At 42.9% G+C, this 27588-nt stretch overlaps 2 protein-coding genes across 2 annotated transcripts in view; both read right to left on the bottom strand.

Moving 5' to 3' along the window:
- LOC8036026 overlaps positions 1 to 27588 on the bottom strand; it is a 566786-nt gene that overhangs the window by 208693 nt on the left and 330505 nt on the right. The window lies entirely within an intron of this gene.
- The window catches only part of LOC120840733 (NADH dehydrogenase (ubiquinone) complex I, assembly factor 6), a 60980-nt gene continuing 38873 nt past the window's right edge, over positions 5482 to 27588 (bottom strand). The window contains exons 8-9 of the mRNA XM_040211383.3: positions 13546 to 13602; positions 5482 to 5614 (exon numbers count right to left, since the gene is read on the bottom strand). Coding sequence (XP_040067317.2) covers positions 5486 to 5614; positions 13546 to 13602 — 186 coding nt within the window. The 3' untranslated portion in view covers positions 5482 to 5485. The remainder of the gene's footprint in view (positions 5615 to 13545; positions 13603 to 27588) is intronic.

Raw genomic sequence — 27588 nt, 5'->3', positions numbered from 1 at the left:
CATGATTGCCGCTGCAATTAATGCATTTCACTGAACTTGACGTGCATCCCTCAGCTGTCGGAACGCGGTTCTCGGCACATCGATTGCAAGCTTGGGCGCGTTTGCAGGCGATTTTTTTGTGTCCGAAAACCGCCGCAGTTGTGGCATTGTATGGGCTTCTCTTTGAATGGGACAACAGTGTCGCACATATCCTGGTAAGACATGGCTCGGAAGGTGGCTGCCGCTGAAGACGACTTTGACTCTAGATTTTCCAAGTCGTCGCACATTGGCAATTTTGGCTTCTGATCGTAGGTGTTGAGCCAGTTCTTCATCGGTGGCATCCGCATCAACGTCGTGAATTACTCCGACGTTTGTTTTGCCTGACAACGGAGAGTATGGTCGAACTTGGATACCGCATAGTAGTGTATTGCTCATCAGCACTTGTGCTGCATGTCCGTTTCGGACGTCAACTGCAATAAGGTTGAGGCGTTGATTGTAGCGCACTTGAAGAATGCATTCTGGACTTATCTTCTCGAGAGCCTGTGTGACCTTGAGACTGCTAAGGGAAGTAAATTTCTTCTCTGAGTCAGTCGGGGCATATACGACGGTGAGACTGTTGGAGGCGTTGTTTGGCACACGTGTTGTGCCAGAATCGGAGAGTGAGTCATCACTTCGAACACGTTTCCGATTTCCAGAGATGTACCATTGTCCTCCAGAGTCGTTGTCCTGCTCCATGCAGGAATGCTCTAAGTTAGAAAATTCGGGTGAGGCGTTTGGAGCGGCAGCAGGGCTGTCTTCTATAGAGTTTACCGTTGGGCGTTGCCCAGGAGTGATATCAGAAGATGAATGGTCACCGATGTTTGCTACTTTCTCAGATGAAGACATGGTTCCTTACATGCAGAGGCGTTTGGTAGTAAGAGACAAGCCCACTTCCACTTGCCGAGACAAAACTGCCAGGTCAGGATGCGAGTGCATAGGTTTCAAACGTAAAAGATACCGAGAGAGCAAAATTTTGTGTTCGTTGCTCAAAGCACTTCGTCGTCCGCCGCCGTCGCAAATTTGTTGAACACTAGAAATCAGCAGTTTGTCTGCCATCCGCCAGGTAGCGCAACAAAACACCCAAACAGTTTTTAATTGTTTTTATAATTAGCTAAGCTCTACACCTATTAAGAAACCACAGCCAGATCATTGTGAAAATTTAATACATCGCAATGTATATCTATTCCAAACAATAAATGTTATTAGATGCCAATAAATCTGTTTGATGTCCAAAAAAGGTATGCGTCAAAAACAGGTAAGCTTGAAGGGCTCCTGGAGCATTACGACTTTGAAAATGAAAAAAAGCCATCGTCCACTTCTTGGGCAACCATTGTAGCTATAAATGTTATAAAAGATTTTAGCATAGTTTAATTATTTCCTCAGCGGCATTTGAAGTAACATGACTCGAAGCATAAAAAAGTGCTACGTTTGATATAAAATATCTAAACAAGAAATTTTACACAACATTAAATTTTTTTTCTGCATATTACCAATTATAAGCACTACATCTGTGGCAAATTTCATTGCCCTAGCGCTTGTCATTAAAAACATTTGTGCTGAAAAATGTCAATTTTAGGGCAATATTTGGAGGGATGAAAAAAACAAAGTAGTGCAAATACCAAAAAAGTGTATCGTTACATTCCGCTCCGACATCATCTTAACAAAACTGCTATATTGGAACCGTGCTATCTTTAATGGATCGTTCATAAAACATGAACTAGCGGAGCAAGTGAGGGTCCGCGCCATCATATTCGCAACACTACAAATGCGCATGAACAGTAAAAACCAACGCATACATAATATCAAATGAAAGAGGATTGCATTGCCTTTCGAAATATATCAATCCCACAAAACAGTATTTAAGAGGAGATGAGTTATGACCTGCCAAAAAGTACCTAAAATGCCACATTCAGTGGGACCGTGGCCTTAACCTATCGCGCAACGATTTTCTGCAGGGTTGTCCACAGTGGTGCATTTTTTATATAAAATTCACAAAGTGCAAACTTACCTGGAGAAAAAGTAAACAAAGAAAATGGCTTAACACCTATGAAAACGCAGCGAAGCCACCGGTCCTCAAACAATAGGGTGCCGTTTGGTACGGGAGACAAGAGATGGCGCCAGGGGCCGCGTCGCCAACTGCCGCCACACGCCGAGTCGGCGTCAAATAGCAGACAATCTTTTCTACTCAAAAGCGGCACGAGCTTTTTCGATGTCAGTTGCCAATGCATGATTTTACCATCTTTACTAATAAAGCACATTGAATGGACACATAATCGATAAAAAAATGTTTTGCAGGGTTATTTTGATTGTTTTTTTCGGGCTACTTATGTCGTCTGCTTTGCAGTCCCTTGTCGTTATCGCGCCTGTTTTTTGTTCTTCCCGAGTCTCGTCACCTGCGGAACGCGCGCCACTTTTGAGTCGAAAAGATTGTCTCCTAATGATGCCGGCTCTCGGCGGCGTATGCTTGTTCGTTGACAGCAGCTGGCGTCGCAAGCGCTTGCGCAATCTCTTCCCCGTGCCTAACGGCGCCCTATTGTTTGAAGATCGGTGGCTTCACTGAGTTTCCATAGGAGTTAAGCATTTTTTTTTTCCTTTTTCCTCATGTAAGTTGCCTCTTTGCAAATTTTACCAAAAAAATGCACCACCTGTGGGCAACGCTGCACAAAATCACAGTGCGGTAGGTTAAGAAACAGATTTTTGCGTTCGATTTAAAGAGCCTGACCGCTGTTTGAGACACCCTGCAGAGTGCGCTCTGGGGTCCAGCCAACTCGGAGTGCGCACTGGTTTTAGTGTTCTAGAAGGGGTGCAGTGGCAAATGCGGCGCGCACTCCGTGAGGCCTTCGAAGCGGATGCCGCTGTGTGGCACTGGCATAGCTTCGCCGAGCAGTAGCGCTAGCAAGATGGGGCGTCGGCCGGCTACTTGCTCGCGGTCCTATGTCTTGATGTATTTATGAGAGCACACCTTGATTAATTCTACGTTCGTCACACTGAGCGAGTGTTTCAGATTTTTGGAAGATGTCATGCGGTGGCGACGTAATGTTTCTTGGTGCTCAACACGACATGGATGGCAGGCTTGAAACACTACATGTCGAATGTATACGTCTAGCGGTTCGGATCAGAAGCCAAGTTTCAGAACTAAGCGTTATGTGAGCTACAAATAATGTCCGGAAAGTTTCAATGGAAAAATGGTCAATTCCTAGCAGCAAACGCTATTCACGCCCATGCATTCAAACGCTGTTGGCTGCAATCCTAATGGGATCCCAACGACTAGCTTTACGTTCCGATGCATTCCGACGTAGCTTGAGGGTTCGGCGATGTGTAGTAATTATTGAGGCGACAAAGACACGGATGCTATTTCTCCTCAGTTTACTTCTGCCCGATAAATAAAACCTACTGATCCACCAAATTATTTTGGTGTTATATTCTTTACTGGCGGACTGGCTTGCAAGCTGGAGACGGGAATTCAAGCTATGCCTGGTTTCCTTAGCTGCTTATACTGTTCATATACTATGGGGAAGTTGCTGAACGCCTGTTTATAAATTCTTGGTATTCTACAGATCTGTAGTCGTAACTCCCCATCCAAATACTTCCTTGTTTTGCCACAGAGAGAAAAGCAACAACGAATTCCAGTACATGCTATGACATAATTGTACGACAAGCTGGAGAATAAAAATGAAAATTTAAATCGTGATTTATATCATCTAAATAGCACCGATTTTGCTATGATTTAAATCATAATTTAAATTTATTTAAATAGCAGCGATGTGGCTATGATATAAGTCGCATCAATTTGGCTCTAATAATTTAAATCAAACACTTTTACCCGAACATATTAGTGAAAACCTTTTCTATTTATCACTTGTCTATAAGTGTTTGCTGCCCATGGACATTTATTTTGTATTTGAAGATAATGATCAAGCAGGAAGGATTTACATCAGTCATTAAAACACACAGACATCTAGTGATAAAAAGAGACACTCATTTCTAGCTTAAGTAATTTAGAGCATGTTAGAATTAAATAAATAAGTTTTAAACCAATCTGATTTATTACATTTTTCTAAATACTTATTTTTGCCACTTTGACTACAAGTAACACTTATTTAAACTTAGAAATGAATGCTACTAAGAACATGGCCAGATAAAGGAGGGGAAAGGTTCCCCGAATTTCCCTTTCCAACGGCTCAAGAAAAGGGCTCAATTGTACAGGAAGATGATATTGAGCTAGGGAGCTCTACCTCGCATGCACCATGACAAAGAAAAAGAAAGAAATAGGCTGAAAACACAGATTCGGAGCTGGATCCGACTTTATAAACCCTAAAACTGGAGCGAGAAAAAGAAAAAAAAAGAACATTGTCGGGCGACCACAATGATAATTAAAAAAAATAAACACAATAAAGAAAATCACATGAAAGCATTTAGGGAAATTATACAATTAGTTACACAGCGCAGAAGGGGATAGCGCAATTACAAGTAGAAATCGCTGACAGTAGTCAAAGTGAAAGAAAGACAACCCAATTTTTTTCCTTCTGATGACAAAACTGGGGGAAAAAGCTTTGTGGATCGACTAAGCTTCAGATAGTTGGCCGCTTTACGCTTCCATACTCTGACACGATTGCGTGACTTAAGAAAGAAATGTAGTCTAGTGGTAACATAAAATCCCACCACTTCAGCAGTTAGTGCTTTGGAGTGATCAGCACATATCCAATCTTTTGGGCAAGGGCGCCTGCCAAGGGCACCCGATGGCCGCTAATGCGGGAGGAAGCAACCGATCCAGCCGTCTTCTACTCCAGTTGTTGACCGCAGCACCACATGCGGCCGTCCGCTTTTTTCGGCACAGGGCATCCCATTGGCGCTTGCCTCCCTTTTGCTGCTACTCACCTTCTAGAACACTGTCCTAGTTGGGAGCAAACAATATTATCACCACCTTACAGGCGTACAAATACTATTTCGCCCGCAAATCAAAACATTTGTATTGTAGCATAAATATTGGGCAAAATGTTTTTCCTTTCGACAAACATTTATTTTAAGACATGCCTGGTGGAAAAAAAAGAGCTTCTTTTTTCCCTAGCTTCAGAGTTTCTTTAATGCGCCAATCCTCCCATGTATGCGCCGACGCAATGTGCCACAACATCTGCAAATCCCAAGCAGTGCACTGTTCATCTAGCAAGGTGAAACTGGGGAAATGAAAAAGCACCTAAGGGCTGGCTTACACTTTTGTGACCGGCCCTGACACAGCCAGCTTTTTAGCCACTTGACTGGTTACGACGATCCGCAAAGCAGAGATGAAGGTCGTAAGCAGCTGAAAAACTGGTTGTGTCAGAGTCGGTCGTAGTCGGTTGCAAAAGCGTAAAGAGTGCAGTGCAAACATCAGGTTGTTGAAGAAGACACAGCAGGGAATCCCTGGACTCGTAGGCGCAATGCAAGAAACTGCACAAACAATGCAACAAACGGCAGAAACAGAGAAAGTCTAGAACGAGTGCTTTAATTTGTGCCACCATAACGACAAGGGAAGTAGACCGTTCCGCTTTTGGAGCTGGGAATCAAACACATTGAAATCTACACGACGCAGTTTTTCCAGGTAGCTGCTGGATGCAACCTGCAATCGGTGAAAGAGAATTGACCAGACAATGAAAGAGGTTTAGTTTCTAACTGCTAGCATGGAGCCTAAGGGCGGAAACAATGATTATTAGATGTTTAAGGGGGAATGCTACCAAGAAAAAAAAATTCTGCAAAGAAATTTTATTTTTAAAAATGCCATATTTACATTTGACAACATCTAGAGAATACCCTCAGAACGTTTCAATAGTTTACGCTGCATAGTTATTCTTTTTTTTTTTAAATTATCATTTTCGGTCCATCGATGTTAAAGTAAAGGTAGAGAGGTTCGAGCACTTTGAACGCGTTTTTCTCTACTCCTCTTTTTAAAGGAGCTGTGCAACGATTTTAACGTTGAAAGAATTGGCATCTTCTAATTTTGACATTGCTTATCTTGTCACAGAGGGCAGAGAACACATCTCCTCGCTTCGAAAAGTTGCGATACCGCTGCGTAATCGCAAGACAAAAATTAGAATATTCCCCGACCTGCAGCCGCGAGCGGCGGCCATGAGAAACCTGCTTGATAAAAGGTAACTTTTCTATAAATCTTGTCGTTCCAACATAAATATAAATGCGTCAAAAACCTGGTATCATTAACAAAATTTTTATTATACGGAGTTCTAGTGGCGTTATCTATCCCACGTCCACAAAACCGTCAGATCTATCTGCTACCGCGAACAGCCGCCAGAAGCCGGAGGGGGACGGGGGCGGAGCTGGACGGGGATGGCCGGACCCGGATGAGACTTGCTAGCGTGTGGTCACGCGGTTGCAAACGGATGACTTCTCGCTGCTCACTTATGGCTCTAGAAAGAGAGAGCTTCACGGGAACCCCACGCGACCCCCCTTGACGTCACAGCGGACGTGAATCGGAAGATGGTAAAGGAGTTGAGAGGGCGCCGAAAACCTCAATCTTTGTCAATTTTTAAAATAAAAACTAAGACTTGCAGGCAAAAGCGTTTTTTTGTTCTTTACTTCAGAAAGGTCGAGACAAAAACTCCCAAATAAGTAAAGCACTGAAATTGTTGCACAGCTCCTTTAATAAATCTATCGTTTTTGTATGAAACTATCGAGATACTTAATTTTTGTGTGTCGCCACCGTGCGGCCGAAATTGGAAACATGCGAAAGCGGGGATACCGCCGTGCGTCGTCTCCTACGAGCGCACGCCCAGAAGCATGGATCTCGAGAACGCAAGCCCGTTTCTGGCAGAGCTAAGCCCTCCTCATTAAACGCTTGTTGTTTTTGGTGTTGTTTCTTCCTACTAAAGGTTGTGTTGTATCGTTACACATGCGTGGAAATTCAGCAAAGCGATTATTATTAAGTCGAATGCTTCCATAATTTTAGTGTTGTGGTTTGTATACAACTGCTGGTCCCACATATTTTTGTAATCTCGCACAACCCATAGCTTTAATAAAACATTGAATGTTGATTGGAACTGTGTTTTGATTAAAAAATTAATCCGACTGATCGCTACCCTCTAATAGACTAATCAATTGATACATCTGTTAAATGATTTTTCACCGGTCATATTGCATGAAAAACGTTAAAATACTTTTTTAACTATTTTTACTATGTCATAAATGGCATATTTCATTCCCATTTAAACTTCACGCTGCGGCGCCTACAGAAATATAAACACAGGAAGCCTTTTAAAGTGAAGAAACTTTTAAGTTATTATTTAAACACTATAATCACCCTCGATGACAATCACAAACATGCTCAAGTGGTTTACCATCCAAGCTTGTGTCCTAAAAGAAATGAAGATGTGAGAAATATTAAAACAGGCTTTCTTTTTCACTTTTTCTTGACTTTCTGCAGCACGAAATTCCAATTAAATGGCAAAAAAAAAAAAAATCACAATTAGAGCATCACTTGAATAATCTGAAGGTTAATCGATGAACTGCCCAGTCCCAATATGCGTTAGGTGAGGGCGGAGGTTGATCGGAAAGCCTGGTGAGAGACGCTAGCCCTCATCAGTAAACGAGTGTCGCTGCGGCCGATGCCGTCTGCGGCAGAGTCTATTATGTTTGAATAGAAGATTATTTAGCCATAGATTTATAATATTAGCCTTTTGACATCTGCGGTCTTCACATAGAAAATTGAAGCGGGTGAACCCACACTACCGAGAAAAGCATCTAATAACACGCTACTGCGTTGCTCAGTTACATCCGTTCATTCCACTCGCGGGAAATATATTAGAATAGTTTATTACACTTGTTTCAGTTGTCCTGCCAACGATCGTAACTAGAGGAGACACTCTCTCCCAATTGCAACGTAGTAGAATTGTTTCTACTCCGAAAAACTTACCCACACCATGGCACATTAAAGGGAAATGTTGGCTGCAGCGGAAATCAATAGTACGGTAATTTACGATAGAGCATTAACTTCTCTTCCTGCTAAATATTTATATTACTCCAAAACCTAAAAGCTGCAAAAACAAAATTGCATAGAACCTGAGATTTCACAGCCCAGAGTACCCATGTTATGTTATCCGAGTTGGAATTCATTGTTTTATTGAATTGCCACGCAGGTGAATCAATCCATCTATTTTAAAAGACGCAAATATTTAACATAAATAGTGCAGTTCAACCGGAGACAGGCATCCGTCGTGGTGGTCCATGCTTCCCAACATCTGCCTAGAGCAGACAACACATCCACACAAGCCATTATTTAAATTTGGGCCGCATGCTGGTAACACGATTCAATCTTCACTGATGCACCAAACGGCACCGCACTATTTTCCCCTAAAATTGTTTTCCCGCCAATACTGTGCAACAAAATAAACGCAAGAATCTACACCGTCTCGCGTGCGAACATGGAGAACCTTTGGGGCGGCCATGATCCCCGCTTTAATGATAATGATAGCGCAATAGTAGTGCCACCACTAGGTCGATCTCAAGTCCCATACCCAACTTTTATGGAGCCGGTTACTATGAACTAAGATTTTGCATTTTCATGTTCCTTTATTATGAAAAATTGTAACTTAAAAACTTAATAAATGTAAAAAAAAACATTTTTCAATTTTTTTTTCAAAAGTGCGTTTTTCAAATTTTTTATAGCAATTGGCAAGAGGTATATCAGTATGATTCCACCAGAAAATTATGTGGTTATCAACACAATTTCTCAGTGATAGATTAATGGAACAGATTCGTTGCAAAGCTACGTTTTACTTTGTTCTGGGGTGCTCACAGGGCTGAAACTTTGTAGCCTGCCTTCTATATGGCTACAAACACCACCTGCAAATATTACGCCAATTGAATGAGCGGCTAAAAAGCTTACATTCCCAGGTAGTGTCCGCCCTTAATGGCGCAAAGGCTACAAAGGACATATTGAGCGAAGTTTAGGTTTATTTGGAACGAAGAACACCAGATATAGAATAAAACGTTAAAAGGAAGTGAAGACCTGACAGCAGTACCGTTCTAATTATATATTCTTTATACAGGGTGTTTCAGAGAACTCAGGCCAAATCGCTCCTACGAAAACTAAGCATCGCACAGCAAAAAGGCTGATACCGTGTTGGTGTCTGCCCAAGAGCCTATTTAGGGAAAATAATAATGTTTGAAAAAAAATACGGTAGTTTTTGTTTTGTTTTTTAGAAAGGAACTTTTTATTTGTTCATTTTAAGGCCATAGTTTCAATTAGGAACTTACTGGGCATCATCAATAACCCCTATATCAACCCTCTAAGACAACTATAAAGCATGCAGAGCGTTTTACCGTGTTTTGAAAAACCCTTCAATTCTGACGCGTACTCTGGTTTCGGATTCTTATCTAAACGCATCTTGGCGGCAACTGTCCTGCCTGAAGCGCGGAGCCAAGGCCAGACAATTCGCTACACTTCGTTTCAGCTTAGGTCCGAGCACGGCCGATGTTATGAACCAAAGGGCCAATCAAACAGCGAAAGAGGCAAACGTCATGGCGTGCTCTGTGCAGTTGAAAGGACTAGCCGGTATTCGCCGTCTCTCTGTGCGTGCTTCTCCAATGGCTAGTCCTATCAAGCGCAGAGAGCACGCCATGACGGTGCGCTTTTTGCGCTGTTTGATTGGCCCTTCGGCTCATAACATCGTCCGCTCGGACATAAGGTGAAATAAGGTGAAACGAAGTATTAGCCACGAGAGCGAACACAAGCGTCGCTGCGGTCGCCGCGCCCGGATTGGGTGAGGTGTACCGTGACGTCAGGGGGAGTACTCCGCTCCGCGATCTCGCATCGGCTCGCTTCCCAGCACCGGTTTCCTGGTTTGGCGTTGTGTGGCGCAAGCTCTTCGAGGAGCTGGGCTTCGTTTACCCGGTGTGCAAGACGTTGAGTTAGGCCGATATTGACGTGCTTCCGTACATTTTATAAGCCTGCTTGTCCCTTTTAACTTTAAAATTGGGTTAAAAATCCCGAAAGCTATCGGCGGAGGCAATTCCGCCGATGAACCTCCCCGTCCGTCCACACGAAACAAGGCAATCTTGCGAGGGATCGGTGAAGCGGTGGCGCGAGTGTTTCAGACGCTGGAATTCTGTTCCTTGCACGTTTATGATTTAAGACGATATTACATCTCGCTTTCAAGGCATTTGAAGTGGCATTTATATCATGGGCCTTTGGGTGGTCGGCAAATTAGCTCGCGACTCTGACTCTGCGCTGCCACTCTGCATGCGCTGGTTCGCAGATGTTTTAAAGGCCCTGCGTCTGATAATCTTGAAAGTGCTCGTGGAATAGGGTTGTTTTCAATAAATGTAGCTTCTTTGTGAATTAGTAATTAGTTATATAGTTTACACACGCATGCAGGCATATTTCTTAGAAGCTGCACAATTACTGGAAATTAGTTTGTATGGTAGCAGCAAAAACGGCCGAATCGCCCCCAGTTTATTATTATAATGCAATTAAATGCAAAGGTGCAAGCGAGCTGGACAAGAATGATGAAAATAATCCCTAGAGAAGGGGAATGAGAGGGACAAAGGACAAACACAAATCTCCAAACACAGCTAGGTGACTGGTGAGCGACCGAAAAATCCGCCTGGTCCGCTTCACCCTTGTTGGAGTTAGACTGGTGGCGGCTGATAAAACCCGTTTGCTCTACTGACGTCTAACCCCTGGTTAGCTCAATTGGTAGAGCGCTCCACCTGTAATGGAGAGGTCCCGGGTTCGATACCCGGACCAGGCGGATTTTTCGGTCGCTCACCAGTCACCTAGCTGTGTTTGGAGATTTGTGTTTGTCTTTTGTCCCTCTTATTCCCCTTCTCCAGGGATTATTTTCATCATTCTTGCCCCCAGTTGTCTGTATGATATGTATTGAACTGCCAAACTATGCACGGCGATAGTGCCGTAATATGCAATGTTTATACTTTTTCCTGACATTTTTTATTCCAGCCTTGGGCATTCCGAAAATACACCGTTTAGTCTGAATTGTCATTTCCAATTAAAAGGGACACTGCTGCAGGTCCCCAAAAGCTTCCTCAGCCTCCAAACTCCCTACAGCTGGACTCTCTGACAACAGAGGAAAACAGGAGTAAAAGCAAGCATTCGAACGTCCAGTGGTAGATGCAGCATCTAGCAGCAGAAAATGTGGAGCCTGTAAAGGGGGACAGTCTGCGGGAGAAAAGATGGTATTTTAGCTTCAGGACAATTTGATTTAAGTAAAATTTCAATTTTAGGGCTTAAGGGGCTAATAACGAGCTAGACACCTTCGCTTACGTTTGTTATACATTACTTGAGGGTTGATATAAACAAGTCCACAGATACCACCCGTGTAGTCCATTGACATTCTATCCGAATCCAGCAAAGGTCAAATGCAAGCAATGTATATAATAAATGTTCTTTTTTTTTTTTTTTTTTTTACTTTGCCCCTGCACTTGGGCTGTCTTACTTGTAATTCTCTCTTCATGGCCCAGACTGTATTTAACATGTTGCTTGAGCACCATGCAGCTTTTCTGCTTCGGCGATCTTGTTTAAGAACAGGTACAAAAAAAAATTAATATACATAACCTGCCAATTCATTCAGACCATCAGCAGCATTTATTGTGCAAAATGTAAATCTACAGTGATTCTCCTGCAATTGTGGCCATATTTCTTTATTTTCATATACCAGCTGTGATTCATGCGTTGCCTGCCCTGTCAACCATGCTTAAAATGTTCGTTGAAGTTTCGCCTGTAGCTACAGGCCATACCTCAATAAAGGCTCATATAAAAATTTACACTTCCTACGAAAAACACGCCAAAAAAAATTAAATAGAAACGAGCGCGCCGTCAGCTAGCGTCGTCACAGCCTCCACAGGGCGAGCGGGCCAAGTCGGGGAAAAATTCTCTCCTCGCCGTGACGTCACCCCGGTTCGCCGTAAGGGGGCGCCATGTGAACTTCTCAGGGCTAATAGTCTGGCCCGCTTGCCTCTCTTCCCTCTCTCGCTCTCTCGTAAAAAACAAAGCGTTTGTAGCGCGCGCGCGTGGCCAAACGACAAGGAACGCCTCGCTGTTCAAAAGAGCATGACATTGCAAGATTGAGCTTCGACTTTTGGGCTGGCTTTGGTTCCGCGCTTCATATGTCGGAGGGCAGGACAGCTGTCGCCAAGATGCCCTTGGATACGAATCCGAAACCGGAGTATGCGTCAGAATTAAAGCGTTTTTCAAAACGTAAAATGCTCGGCATGCTTTATACTTGTCTAAAAAGGGTTGCTACAGGGGTTATTGATGATGCCCAGTAAGTTTCTAATTGAAACTATGGCCTTCAAATGAACAAATAAAAAGTTACTTTCTAAAAAAACTAAAAAAAACGATTTTTTGTTAACATTATTATTTTTTCTAAATGCGCTATTGGACAGACACCAAAACGGCATCAACCTTTTTTTCTGTGCGATGCTTGGTTTTCGCAGGAGCGATTTGGGCTGCGTTTTCTGACACACCCTGTATATCACCTTGGCGTCTAACGCTCCCAGCGTGCCACTCGTTCACCACGCTCGTTCGTTGCAATTTTTTCATAGTAAGCGACCTACAAAACATTCTGCATTCAATATGAGCAGTCCTGTGTGAATCCACAGTACAGTCCCCAAAAAGAAAAAAATAAAATCCCTGAAAACATAATTTTCCCTTTTTCAGGAAAGTTTCGGTCTCAATTTTGGTGAAAAAGGGAATTTCAATGTGACTGCAGGAAATTTTAAGGATAAACGAGGGAATTCGAGAAAAAGTTCAGAGATAAATAAATATTAAAAAAGACCGCCTTGTGGTCCAAAAGTTTCAAGAAAACAAAGTGAGAAAGTCACAGTGCAGGAAGGAGAGGTGTCAGAACATCTCCTAGGTGCAGCGAAATGGCAACTACTAAAGGTTGTATAATTTAGTTAATAGATATATACGCTGACCAGTAACATTTTCTTTTTTTTTTGAACATGCGATTTCACGCAGTTTTCGTAGGAAAAAGTATGCAAGGTTGCCTGCACGACCACAGAAATCAGCTGCTGCGAAAATAAAGGTAAAATAGCGCAGGGAAGTATGCAGGGATATTTGACAATTTGGCAGGAAAAAAGGATCTACCTCAAATAGGGAATTTTTGTATTAAAAAAAGGCAATTCTTAGACATGGAATGGAACATCACTGGTACGCGTAAGTATCCTCAACGCACAGTTTACGAAGCGGCACGTTGAAGCAGCTGGCGCAGCTCTGTGGAAATGTGCTTGCATCACAACCAGCTGGCCCGGGATCAAATCTTGAGAATACTGCGGCGGCCTTTCTTTTTCGAGCGTTCGGCGATATCGACGACTCACACTCTACATAATTTTGATTGAGGGCAAGTGCCCATAAGCGCTATCACCGTAATAAATTCCGCCTGAGCGATGGCCTAGGAAGGTGAAACTTCTAACCCCTATGGTGAAGCAGAAGTCCCCGTGTGACTCGCGTACGAAACCACTGCACACTGCAAGTCCTACCTTATTACTATAAAGATATCAGTAATGGTAGGAACTTACAGCAGGAAGGAACACTGGCCTCGCACTTGCTGGAACATTCGCCTTCAGGCTGTGTGCCTGAAATGAAATTCAATGCGTGTTTGGACTTAATTTCATGCTTTCAGTAAAGTGGGATTTCAATGATAGAATAAAATCCCAATGGATCATCTCATTTTAGAGTCTCTAATATTGTATAGCCGAACCTAGTTATAAATAACTTGGGAATATCTAAATATTGGTTAAAACAGACATTTATTCCATGCTCCTTCAGTGCAATTTTAGCCCAATTTTGATGAACAAATTCCAAGCGGCTGTACACATATAACAAACATATTAAAAAAAAACAACGAGGAATTTTCTTACAAAAATAATAAAAAACAAAATGCAAAAGAAAAAAAAAAAGCTTTTTTTTTTTTTTTTGTGACACGTTTTGGCACAGGCCATTATTTCCGAGAAGAACCGGCCTGGTCTGTGCTCGACATGCTCGGCTTCGCTGCATCACGCATCAAGGGCTCACTCAGCCTTCTTGCGCAAGAACTTAGTGACATTGTGATGAACCTACAGAACAGGGGGGGGGGGGGGGGGGGGGGGGGGGGGGAAGCTACCGTGGATGATTGATTCGAAAGCAGCTGAACCCTTCCTTCAAATTCTGGTTCCTAGCCATTGTTTTGAACTTCTGCTTCCTAGCCAGTGTTTTGAACTTCCAAAAATAATGTATACTACCTTGATGTGTCACAATAAGATGTTTCATTTCCTATAATCTTACTCCACTAACTGGGTAAGATGCTGTGCAGCCCTGCATCACCCACGGAAAGCCGACTGGAGATGATTTCCAAGCTCTCTAAAGTGTAGCACATAACACGCACTTTCAAGCACCATTTTGTGAGGCAGAAAGGTTTTCAATGCTTTCAGTAAGTGCTTCCGATGCTGAGGCCCTATTGGTGTTCTGTTTTTGCAGTTGTTTGCTTCCAGTCTGCATAGTGTACTCATGCCAGATTTAAATAGCAATAAAAGTATGGTGTGCAACAAAACAAAATGTGTTTTATGTTTATACAGCCTGTAGTTAGTTAGCCACAACGGGCATCTGGTGTCTCACTGTAGATGAGCAATTTAGCCAGTGCAGTACAACCACTAGCCTGGGGTCTTTAACGTGCACCACGCAGTAGTGATACACGATTGCAGGTCGGTACGATGCCAATCCAGATTGAAACAGGCAGGGGTGGGGATTGAACCCATAAGGCGTGCGAGTTTATAGTTCATTTGTTTTTTGAGCATTTTGTGTGTTTGTTCATCCATCCAAATCATCTCGCATTCCCGACACATTATATACCCTTTGACTAATGCCCCCCCCCCCTTTCCCCTTACTTGCATTTCGACAGGCCAAAAATGCATTCTGGAAAACTTGCTGGCCATATAGAGATTTAGGTTAGCCCAAGCCACTGTACAAGCCATTGAACAGCTAAATTAAAGGCAACTGCTGCGAGTCGCAAGCGTAAATGCACATTTATTGAGTGGCTAATGTTGACGCCCTGCAGGAAGTCACTCCCAAACCAGACTGAGACGAGCGGCTGCAAGGGCGGTAAGGTCGCTCGACCGGGCAACAGTCCCAAGATGACTCGGACAATGAGGCTCACAAGGGAGCCAGAACGTGCAAACCGTCAGCTTAAAAATGCTGCGGAGGGAACTTGCCTGCTGGTTAGTCCGCTGCAAGCGTGGAGACTGATTTTATTCGGAGACCCATTGCGGGAAATGAGGGTGGAAATGCATTAGGCAGTCGCACTGGTGCAAGTACAAGTTGTGCATTTAAATCATTGCTGACAAACCAACATGCTGACTCACGTCATGTCGCACAGATAGTAGTAATACTATGCATTAGTTTGCCCGCGTTTTCATGCTTGAGTGCAGTGGCATTTCAGTCGTTATGCCTAATTTTATTTGTTTCACATTGTTCACACTGCTAGATGCAGTCGTTTAGTCTTGCCAGTGATTTTAATTTTTGGTCAACAAGTTTTGGAATTGTCTTTGCTATGTGCTGGAGTGCATTAAATTTTCCTCATATTTGGCTGGATATATTCAAGCTCGGCTTCCCTTGAATGGCTAGTACCTTATGAAGTACACAAGTTATAACCAATTTACACAAAAAACAAACTCTGTAAGAGAAAATAAACCCTAAAAGAAAAACAAACGAATTTGAGAAAAAAAGAAACACTGAAAACCTGGAACTTTATTTACAACGAATGCTTTTACTAGAAAAATGCCCGTTTAACTAAGTAAAATCAAGTCCTGGCCAATCTCTTAAGTCAGGGGTGGCCAAGCTGCGGCTCGCGAGCCACATGAAGCTTTTCGCGTGTTAAGTGCGGCTCGCGGCTCCCTCCCCCCCCCCCCCACCCCCCCCCCCCTCCCCTGCCTCCTTCCCGGTCACACAAGCACTTCCCCAAAAAGAGAAATGGAATGCGTTTTAAATCGAAAGACAGGTTGCGGTTTTGTAGTCTTGTCCTACTGCTACCTTACGCACAGTTGGACTGCTTTTGACTTGGATAGGTTGAAACTTGAAAGTAGTTCGAGTTTCGTTTATTGCTCTGGACAAAAGTGCACTCCCCCCCCCGCAGCTCTTGAAAGTTTCGTGCTTTTGTTTGCGGCTCTTAGGCCGGGTCAGCCTGGCCACCCCTGTCCTATCTGTTCAATGTGTTTGTCTGATGACAACGAATTCCTGTTTAACAAACATTTCTGTTTAACGAAGCAATTGCAAGGCCCCACGAAACAAAAATAACCGGCATTATGAGTTTTCTAGGTGAAAAGTAATCGATTTGACGTAAATTGTTGCTCTCGAGTGAAGCGTGTAGAGAACAGAAATACTGCGGCAGCAAGGACAGAACGCGCAGCACCGCTGTGCCACGCATCCTCGGTTTTGGGTTTGAATAATTCATTAGCGTGCAACTTTGTTGCGAGATGGGACTACGTGACTAGGTTGCCGAGTAGAAAGGTTGAGAAGAGGGTCCATCTCAGACCATGGGGAGCATTTTCAATTTAATGGCGGACACCTCCTCCGGAGATTGGTCGTAAATGTGCATGCCTTGCATTTTCGCATGGCGAGAAGGAAAGCAGGTAGAAAGGCGGAGACGTTTGCAGGCGGTCAATGCTTTCGGTACGGTGTTTCGAGCGTGTCGGAGGACCCACGCGAGCAATAGTATATAAAAGAAATTATTTCATGGGCAGTCGCAACTTTTTTATGCTGTCTCGGCGTTCGTTCGATCAACATGCCAATCTTCGTTGGGATCCACCAAGATTGCCAATCCTCCTTGATCCGAGTCCCAAATTGTTCCACCTTGGAACAATAATTTGCGGTCGAGAAAACGTGATCTGTGACTTTACCCGTGGTGCCAAAATCTTAGTGAAATCAGCAGAGCCGCACAGAAATAAATGCGCCCCCCCCTTTGTGCCGGACAGATGTGAAAAAGGGCTCGGTCAGCTCGACTGCGCACCTCTCCTCATCCTCGCTCCTCGCTGCACCGCACGTTGCAGCTGTCACGTGCCAAGTGTGTGGCCGATCCTGCTGTACTGCCACACCCGCTCCTACGCCGTCTAGTGACTATACACGCAATTGAGAACAGCACAGATGCTTCGAGAGCCTCCTACGAATGACATGTAATGGTGCAAGCCGCCGCCCGATTTAGAAGAGGCTAAACTTACAGTCGGCCAACGCCTCTCATTCGCTGCGTTATAGGAGGAAGGTGTCGGGGGTTTAGCAAATATTGCGATTCATATTTTGAGAAGTCAGGTAAGTTTATTATCTGGAAGTTTGGACAGCAAGAAATTAGCCTGCAGCAAGGAGCACTTGGCGTCTCTGCTGTACATGACAAACTTTGCCAGTGGCGGCGCTGGCGGTATGACCGCTAGCCTGGTGTCTCCAAATTGTGTCACGCAGTGGGGAGTACATAAACCTGCGCCAATATGATTTCAATTTAGAAAACAAAGGAAGTGGTAATTGAGGTTAAGATGCCTAGATTCTGTAGCGTGAGCTTTCGCCCTTGTCCTCCTCCCTACGATGCGCTAGCAGACTCGGCCATTGTTTTGCTTTTTGATAAGTCAATTGTCAATGTACAAATCCTCGTTTCTGACGTCGCTCATGCTGTATTTGGCGCCAAACACCTAGAATGTTGCCTCAAACACCTAGAATGTCGCGCAGATACGTCAATATGCAATAACGAAAATTCGGCTTTGTCTGATTAATTTTTTGCACTCAGCTACTACAACAAAGTTATCTGTACTACGAAAGATTTCGCCAGTCCAGCAGACTTCATTATAAAGGCGTTTGACCGTACAGTAGGCTCGCGATAATTCAAACTCGGATATTTCGTACATCTGGTTAATTCAAACAAATCTTAAAATTTTGCTTGTCCCGCTATGTTTTTAATGTATTCATAAGTCGCTTAATTCGAACGACGTTTTCGTGCGATTAATATTTTTGTCCTCGCGACAACGTTGAGCGCGCTTCTTTCCGAGCACCGATGCGCCGCAGAGAAGCAACACCAGCGGAGCTTGCTTCCGCGGGTGTTGCTTCTCCGCAGTGCACCAATGCTCGGTGAAAAGCGCACTCAACGTTGATCAAGCGAACACACACAAGTCATGAAAACTGGCACCACGCAAAAATTTACATAGCAACTTGCGCGCACGCTGTGACGGGGCGGGTCCACGTCACAGCGTCTGCGCAAGCATCTGTGGAACTACCGTGCAGTGCCCGTTTTCATTGCTCATGTGCCCCCTGTTCAGATTAAACAACTTCTTGGCCTGATGAGCAAATGTTTTGAATAGTCATGTGCTGTCTAAACAGTCCATGATAAACAACATCTTTCAAGGCTAAATAAACTTATGTCACACATATCACAAATGTTTCTTGTGTGTCCTACCTGCACATGATCAGTAAGCCCACGTAGAGGAAATCATCAATTATTGCCACACACATATGAATGGCTGCCTCGTATGTGCAGCCATTCATATAAAAAATCATAATTTTATCGTACGACATATTTAGATGAATTTCTGATATTTCAAACTTCTGGTAATTCAAACAAAATTTGTGGCTTCCTGGAGTTTGAATTAATTCGTCTGCTGCATCTCCAAACCTAATGAATGCCAAAAAATTTAAACTTTTTAACATTTTTATTTTTCATCAAAAATAGTACAAGTTCTATAATTTCTTTAAATAGCGGCATGACATAGGTGTCATACTGTATGTTTCACTGAAAGAACTGGCTATTATCCTTACGTTTTCTAAACAATAGTTTTCCTCAGCTGCCAGAGTTTATTTGATGTACTTTTACACAACTCTTCGAAGGATAAACTTATAAACTTAAAACTTTGCATATCATCCTTTTTCCCCACCTAGGAATATGCCCTCCAAATTTCATAAGAATAAGACTAACGGTTAAGAAGTTTGCCTTTCTGTTTAGTGTACTCTCTTAGAACCAGAAACTCAAACCAAAAATAAAATGTTTTGGCTATGGTTACGGTTTCCTGTTGATATCGGTTTTGTTCCAGTTTCTTACGATTTCGGTTACCAATTACACGTTCCTAAAAAAACGTTTTTTTTTCTCAGTTTCTCCAATAATTTGTTTTATTGGAATGCTAGACAGCCATTTAATAATAAACGGTTTAAAGTAGTCCCAGATATCCAAAAATGGGAAAAAATTGGTAGTGGGTATGTTTATACCGCCTTGAAGTTAGTCTGCCATCACTGTGCGAGTTGTCTCTCAGATGTAGATGAACAATTTAGCCAGTGCAGTACAACCGCCAGCCTGGGGACTTTAACGTGCACCACACAGTAGTGATACACGACCGCACGCCGGTACGATGCCCATCCAGGTGAAAACGGGCAGGGGTGGGGATTGAACCCAGGATCCTGGGTTCTGCAGAGCGAGCTTTGACACTGACCTGGTGTGTGCTAGACCACTTGTCCACCGATCCTCCTCCATCAACGGGACATTCACAATAACAAGAACTCAAAAAAGTCTTAGGTACTTCTAATTGGTCAAAAGTTGCACAGGTTTCTAGCTCCAACACTTGTTCACTCCACTACGTTGTATTTGCTCGCTCTTTTCACCTTCTGCTTTCAAAAGAAAAAAAAAAAAGGTGCAGACGCAAAAAATGAAAAGAAAGCACAGGTGCAAAAAAGGTAAGATATATACTTTAAATGACTTAATTTTCACGAATCGGGCAAAAACTAAAATTTAGAAAAAAAAAGAAAATTTTCGCGAATAGAGTGTAGCTTTTGTAGCGTTCACATATTGCCCGAATTGTTCGCGGGACGTATTTTTCACGAATTGTAGGTGATTCGCAAAAATTAGGTTTTTGCGAAAATTTAGTTGTTTTCAGTATAGATATATATATTTATATATATATATATATCAGTGTGTCAAACCGAAAAAAATACAGGTTCGGTTACGGTTCAGGTTCAGGTAAATTTATTTTGTTCCGTTTCAGTTCCGGTTCGATTAATTCGATCCGCGAACCGGTTCGGGGCGCTGAACCGGTTCGCGAACCGGTTCGGAAATTATAAATGACAAATTGCAACATAAAATAAATTACAAATAAAACATCTGAAATCAGCACATACGAAAAGGGATACATCGTAGTGTAAGGCTCAGGGATTTCTACCAGGAATGGTTGCTTTATGTGCACTCAAAGGTTACCTCACCGACGTTTATGCATTCGGACTTCATCTAATTGGGTCCGACGCAGTAGCTGTAAAATCCGCGACCTCCTTACAAACCCACTTACAAGTAGAACTCGCTAACTATCCCGCCACCTCGGCGTGTAAGCAATTGAAGGAACAGTGGGGAGAAAATACAGCTTTCTTTATTTGAACTAGCCTTCGGTAACTCAAATGATACCCTTAAAGAAGTTTTCATTAAACAAGATACGGAATATGAAAAACACTTCACCGAACGCAACGCCAGAAGAACGTAATAGGATAAATATTAAAATAAAAGAGTTCGCTGTCGCACAAATATGTTAGCTTCTAAGTGCCTATACGAAACCGGATGCATTATTATCAAACTCCACACCTTTTCTTTTCTCATTCCGATAGAAGCAAGCTTCAAGAACTCGCGCGTTCTAGAAAGTGTTATGAAATGAGCACACAGCAGCATTTAGGATTTACGAGATTGTAGGAAAATGAAATCCCGTGACGCAAGTTGTTTTTTTTTTTTTTGCACAGCCTTCCAATTCTCTTTCTTCCGTGCAAGCCGCGACCAGCGCAATACTGGTTACTATGTCAAGATTCATGGATGCAGCGTTTGTCAAGATTCATGGATGCAGCATTTATATTCCTAAGACTGAGTGGAGAAGAAAAATATGTAAGCGAGGTGTATGTCAGTTGACGGCACTTAAAAAACAAATGGCATTGATAGCACATTCATTGTCAACAGCGCGTGGCCGAACCGTTTTGACATGAGCCGGTAACCGTTATTTTTTTTTCCGGTTCAGTTCCGGTTCGGGTTCATCGCGATAACAATATAACGGTTCGGGTTCAGTTCCGGAAAAAATACCGGTTCGGTTCAGGTTCGACACCCTGATATTTTTAAAAATAAGAAAACTTGAAATAAATACATTATTCCTTCAGGATTACATTGTCTGCCTAGGCGGACGTGAGTACTTGAGAGTAAAGTGCTCATTAGATACCTAATTACCGAGAAAAAAACATGAATGAACTCTTTTGCATTTTGCTTAAGCCAGCATATTTCAATTAGAGGTTTGCAGCCCGTCGTTTTTAAGAGCCCAAAGCAGTTGAGAGGTCTAAAAGAATAATAATTTAGCTTGGAGTTATTTCATAGCGAATTTCGGCAATCACGGCAGAGGGAAACCCAAATTAACTCGGAAAAAGTGTGCTAAGAGCGGAGATAGTTGCATTCCGGAAGAGGCATCTCGGCGCGACCTGTAGTGACACATACGTTGCTGTCAGCACGTAACCAAAAGCTTTGGACCATTCCCAAATCGGTTCACAGCCAGCTCCCACGAGCCGATCTAAAATTCAAAGTCATTGCGTGGTAGTGGTATCTCCGAAATTGATACTTATCATGCCTGTCTTTAATTGCAACAACTGAAGATCCTCGTTTTCACTGTTAATTTTCACACTGGTGAGGCAGGTCCCTGGGCTTCAGATAAAAGTGTGAAGTAAAAGAAAAAGAAAACTGCTGGCCGTACATCAAAGGCTGTTACTAAAAATATTGACCAGCAAACCGCGTTGCGTGCTGTACGATGGCCTCCCAGCAAGCATTTTTAGCTGAAGAAAAGGTAGATGTGGTCCTTGCTTACGATGCACAAGGAAATGTTTCCTTAGCATTGTCTATTTGCGCCGCTCAACATCCACAGAGCCGTGTGCCAGCTCGTGGTTCGTTCATTAGAACCTTTAATCGGCGTCGCTCGACAGGATCAGTTGAACCTCCTCAGTGAGGAAACCCTGCAGCCGTTTTAACGGAAAACTTGAAGACTGCTGTTGCTGCATATGTAAGCATGAACCTGGAATCCAGTGTGAGAGAGATTGCCAGGGCCTCTGGAGTTAGCCCGTCTTCAGTGTGGAGTGCGCTTTCTGAAAACAAGCTTCACCCTTACCATGTATGCCTCCACCAGGATTTATATCCAGAGTACTTTAAGAAAAGCCTAGATTTTCTTAATTGGGCGACCAGATTGACTAGATGGTAGACTTTTCAAAGAGTGTTTTAGGATAGATGAGTCAACGTTCTGCAGAAATGAAAATGGAAATCTGCACAATGCGCTTTACTGGTCAGACACAGATCCACACTGGCTGTGCCAGTACAAACTCCAAGTGCAGTGGTTGGTGAACGTGTGGTGTGGTATGTGTATTTGACGGCCGCATTGTTGGTCATTATTTCATTGAAGGCAGACTTATAGAAAAAGCTACCTGGACATCGTCCTAAACAAAGTTGTGGCTGAGTTCATTTCAGAGCTTCCTCTGAATGTACTTAAAAGGATACTGACACCCCCTAAAAACATTTTTAATTTTTTGCCAGGCAATCCATTATGGTGCCTAATCAATATTTTGCTAGAGTGTGACGTATATTTTTAATCAATTCAGAAAACGCAACTGCTCGAAAACGACATTGGACTGGGGAGGAAGAAGAAATATAGAGGAGGAGAAAGGTACCAAAAATCACATAGCTAAACAACTTTTCTTTTTTTTTAATCAACATATTTACAGCTTTTAGAAGCCACAAAAAATGGGTATATTTTTTGTGCGCCTTGAATGACCCACGACTTTATCTATGGTGGTTGTGTCTAAACCATAGAAAACGGCCCGTGACGACGAAGAAGAGAGGGAGTGCGACTCAAACCGGCCAGTTCTCAATCAGCGGTTTTCGGGCGGAAAGAAAACGAATTTCGATCTGCATGTTCTTTTCAGGGTAGTTAGGCTCTCACATGTCATGTACAAATGAAAACCCTGGCGAGCATAAAAACCCTGGCAAGCATGAATACCCTCTTGTGTCCCTTTAACCCAATGTGGTTTCAACACATTGGTGCCCCACCACACGCCTGTTCGCAAGCAGTCCAGTTCCTTGACACAAACTTCCCACAAAAATAGATTGGGCATGGTGGACCAATGTTCTGGCCTCCAAGGTCACCAGACCTATCTCCACAGAACTTTTGTTTTGTGGGGCTACGTCAAAGACCAAATTTATGCCACCGAGACGACAAGGCTCGACGAGTTCAAAGAGAGGATAGTCACTGCTTGTGCAAATGTTCTACGAGAAATGCTGCATCGAGCAATGTCCGGTAGGAAAGACTGATTATTGATGTGCACTGCAATGGAGGGCAGGCACTTTGAAATAGTTTGCAGAGCACTTGTGCTATGTAAAATCAAAGCCTGATTAAAGTCAATAAACCAAAAACGTGCTTGTTTTTAACAAGTATCCTGACCACTGCATGAGTGATGTTAAACGAAGCATAGATGACATTGCATGTGCATCCTGCAGAATAGAACTATAAATATGGATAACCTAAATTTGATAAAGAAAGTGTGATTGTGCTTGTGAGCAAGCGGAGAAACAACTATAACGCAGAACTATTTTCAATATCTCAAAGCAAAGTGCACTGTGGGATTTATCAAGTTTAGCGTGTTCGCAAGCACCGACATCAGACGCACGCGTTGACTTTCGAATTCTTGCATACCCCAATAAGGCCACTGGAGGAGCGGGCCATGAGCCGATCTGGGTTTGGTCCAAAGCTTTCGGTCATGCACTGACAACAACGTATGCGTCACTACACGTCGCGCCCAGGTGCCTCTTCCGGAGTGAAACTATTCCTGCCCCTAGCGCGTTTTTTCTGAGTAAGTTTCGGTTTCCCTCTGCCGTGACTGCCAAAATTCGCAATCAGCCTCTGCTGCGTTGCGCGAGGACAGCGCAGCAGAGGTTGGTTGCACTATTTCTCCATGGGGCGCGGTGCTGTCGGGGCCGAGATGCGCTTCGATTGCAAACCGAAACTTAAAAATCCTTGGAATTTGTGCATTTTTTCAGAAAGCCGTAAAATGCTGCGCATGCCTTCTATCATTCTGCAATTCATTCATTTAGTGTTTTTCAATGATTCTCAGCAATTTTTTAACTGAAACCATGCCCTTAAACACAATATTAAAAAGTTAATTATGGAAAAATAATTAACAATATAATTATCCCAGACTTTAATCATTTTCCTAGATGGGCCCTTGGTCCAGGACCAAAACATCACAAGCCTTTTTTCGTTGCGACGAGTAGTTTTCGCAATATCAAATTTTTACTTTTCATGAAACACCCTGTGAATATATATATATGTTAGTGGGCATGGTGGCATAGGAGTAAAGGGGCCGAAAGTATACATGTAACGAAGTGAAAAACTCACGGTGAGAAACAACAAGCAGCAGAGGTTTAATCAACAGTTTCGCCGAGACACTCGGCTTCGTTAGAAGATGACTTACAAGTGAGGACATATTGCTGCGGCGAAGAAGTTGAGAACGGGGAAAGAAAAATGTAATAAACAAGAATGCCCAAAAAAAACAAAAAAAAAAAAAAATCGGTATAGCAAGGTATGCGTTCCTACATAGAAAAAAGCTTGACCTGAGCCCGCTCCTCCTGCGGGGCGGCAGAATCCAAAGTGCGCTTGAACGCCTACACAGTGGCTACAATAGGCAGTAAATGCCTACACAGTGGCTTCAATAGGCTGCATGTCAAGAAAACCGAAAAAGCAAAAAAGTTTGCCCCCTCTTTTGATTGTCAAAAAAAAAAAAAAAAGACGAGAGGGTAGGAAGGGTGGGGTACGTTGGTGAGATGTGGTTAATGAAACACGCATGCTAGGGAACAGCATGGTTCCACAGAAGATAGCATCCACAAGAAACAAGGTAATAGAATAATCACGTGGTCCAATTCCAGTCGAAAATACAGTACCACTATGAAAAGTTGGGATAGGTTGATGCTCATATTGATGCAAGTGTTCCTAGGCTTCAGCTATTCCTCGGTATTTGCGCTCCCGGTTTGATCCAAATCCAGTTTCCAGTAATGTCACAGATAATTCATCGAAAGAACGCTGTGGGAGATGGAGGTGTTTTGAAAGAGGGAGGCTTGGATTAGACTTAGAGTCAGCTCTGTGGTTGTTAAAGCATAGTCTAAACGCTGTCTCAGTCTGTCCTACGTATTGCATTTTGCATGCTCTACACTATAGCAAGCACACTACGTTGAAGAGTTGCATGTCAATTCCCCTTTCATTTTCATTGAGTACTACGAATGCATGCTTCTGGCAGTGTTTGTTTGCTGAATACGCTTGCAGATTAAACACTGCGGTGTATTACAGGGCCTGCATTCGCTGCGTTGCGATGTAGAGTTCAGCCGAGAATTCACTAGCCTGGCTCTAATGCTGCGTCATTGTCTATAAATCATCCCCGGTGGGGATGTAAATGCACGTTTTAGGCGGTCACTTTGCTCGAGCATGTTGTAGTGCCATTTTAAAATATTATTTATCTTATGATAGTTAGTGCTGTAGGTGAGACATAGATTTGTGCATTGTGTGTTGCTCTGGGGGGGGGACGGTCCTCCTAAAGGTTGCTGCGGTTCAACATTCTGGTTTTATGAATCGCATTATCAATTACCCGTGGTGGATATTTTTCATGTGTCAACACATTCTTAAAGGGGCACTAAAGTCATTTTTGAAAAAGGTTGTTTTTGATCTTATATTGTTAAAAATGTGTTAGTTCCCAAATATACCAAGTCTATTTTACAATATGCCTATTCATCTCAGGGCAAAAAAAAAATATGTGGACTCTTTTTTCACGCGGACTACACTGAGTGGACCAGTGAAAGCCCTACAATACGCACAGATTTCGAATAATTTTATTATAACTCGTTTTGAAGAGAGTCTGATAGGTACACATTCAGATAAGACTCCTTTTTTTCTCCGAGGGCGAAGCCATCGCTTGCAACTCGCCGACAAGCGCCCTTCGTCGACCACTTCACTCTAAAAAAAATTCTTCCCAAAAAGGGTGTGTCGCGATCTTTGAACATGCTTTTAACGAGGAAATAAGCTACGTACGATTGTGATTTTGGGTTTGTTGGGATGCTTAGAGTATCCAGATTGAGTTGTCACCACAAAAGGACTAGGTATTTCAAAATCAGCTTCAGTGCCCCTTTAAGGTTTAGAGCGCTCACATCAAAATCATTTTTGTATGAACAAATGCGTTTGAAACAGGGGCCTGGCTATAGGGTATGCTGTTCTTACAGTGAAATGGGTGGTCGCTCTTGTAATGGAGGTAATGTTGCTGATCTGTTGGCTAGCAATAAAGCTTTGTTGTTAATTCCCCATCCTTTATTGTAAGGGTCACGTCTAAGAAGTTAATGTCAGTTTGAGAGTAAGTGTGAGTGAAACGGATGTGTAGGTGGACAGCGTTGTAATTAACAATGAAGTCTTGCAGGTCCGCCTCGCCGTGTGTCCATATAAAAAAATATATCGTTTATGAATCTTTTGTACAGTAGTAATTTTAATGGCTCATAACGCAAAAGGTTTGACTCCAACTTCCCCATAAAAATGTTGGCTAACTGGGTGCCCTCTTGGTGCCCATTGCAGTCCTGCTAACCTTTCCAAAATATCTATTGCTAAATTCAAATACACTTAACAAGCCGTGTGAGGGTTGCAATGAGATGACCATCTGGGTTCTCTGGTTTTTTTGGGATTCATAAATATCTATTAACGAAGCTATTCCATCGTCGCGTGGAACGTTCGTGTACAATGAAGACACGTCCAGGGCTACAAGATATGATGCTTTTGGTATATGTACATTTAATATATTTCTGAGGAAGTGGGTAGTGTCCTTGACATGCGGCTTGAGAGTTGCAGGTATGTGCCGAATTAGGTTGTTTACATAGCCTGATAGAGGTTCTGTTATTGTTCCTATCCCGAATATGATTGAGCGGCCTGGATTACCAGTCTTGTGAATTTTCGAAAGCATTAAAAGCAACCGGGGAATGGTTGCTTTGGTTTCATTATATGATATTCATTAACGGCTATCTTGCCTTTGTTTTAGTTGGTTGAGCTCTGACGTTACGTTTTAAGTGTGGTGTTTTGTAGGGTCGCCTGAAAGGCGCTCATAAAATTTGGGATAATTTAGTTGGCGGTATCCTTCCCGAACAGAGTTGTCACTACTAAGAGTTACAATCGCCCCTCCCTTGTCTGCCGGTTTTGTTGTGATGTCTTCTCTAGTGCTTAGCGATTTCAAAGAGGTTTTCTCAGATTTAGTTAGGTTGTCCCGTCTCCCTTTGTACCGGCAATATTCCCGCATGATATCCTTCTGTACAGCAGATATGTACAAGTTGTTGCTATGGATCTTTAAAATACAGTCGCTAGTTGGACGTGGCTGTGTGTTTTGGGAGTTGGACGGTTTATCTACAAAGTATTCCCGCAACCTTAAATTTCTGGCAAAGCTACCCAGATCTTGGAGAACTTGGAACTCATCAATGTAACCAGTGGCAGGGCAAAAGTTTAGTCCTTTAGAGATAGCTTTTTTCTCTTCATATGATGGAGTAATTCCAGACA

The sequence above is a fragment of the Ixodes scapularis genome, unplaced genomic scaffold, assembly GCF_016920785.2.
Source record: "Ixodes scapularis isolate PalLabHiFi unplaced genomic scaffold, ASM1692078v2 PGA_scaffold2__306_contigs__length_199485367, whole genome shotgun sequence".
In the NCBI taxonomy this organism is placed as follows: domain Eukaryota; kingdom Metazoa; phylum Arthropoda; class Arachnida; order Ixodida; family Ixodidae; genus Ixodes; species Ixodes scapularis.
This window is presented reverse-complemented; position numbering and strand designations above follow the sequence as displayed.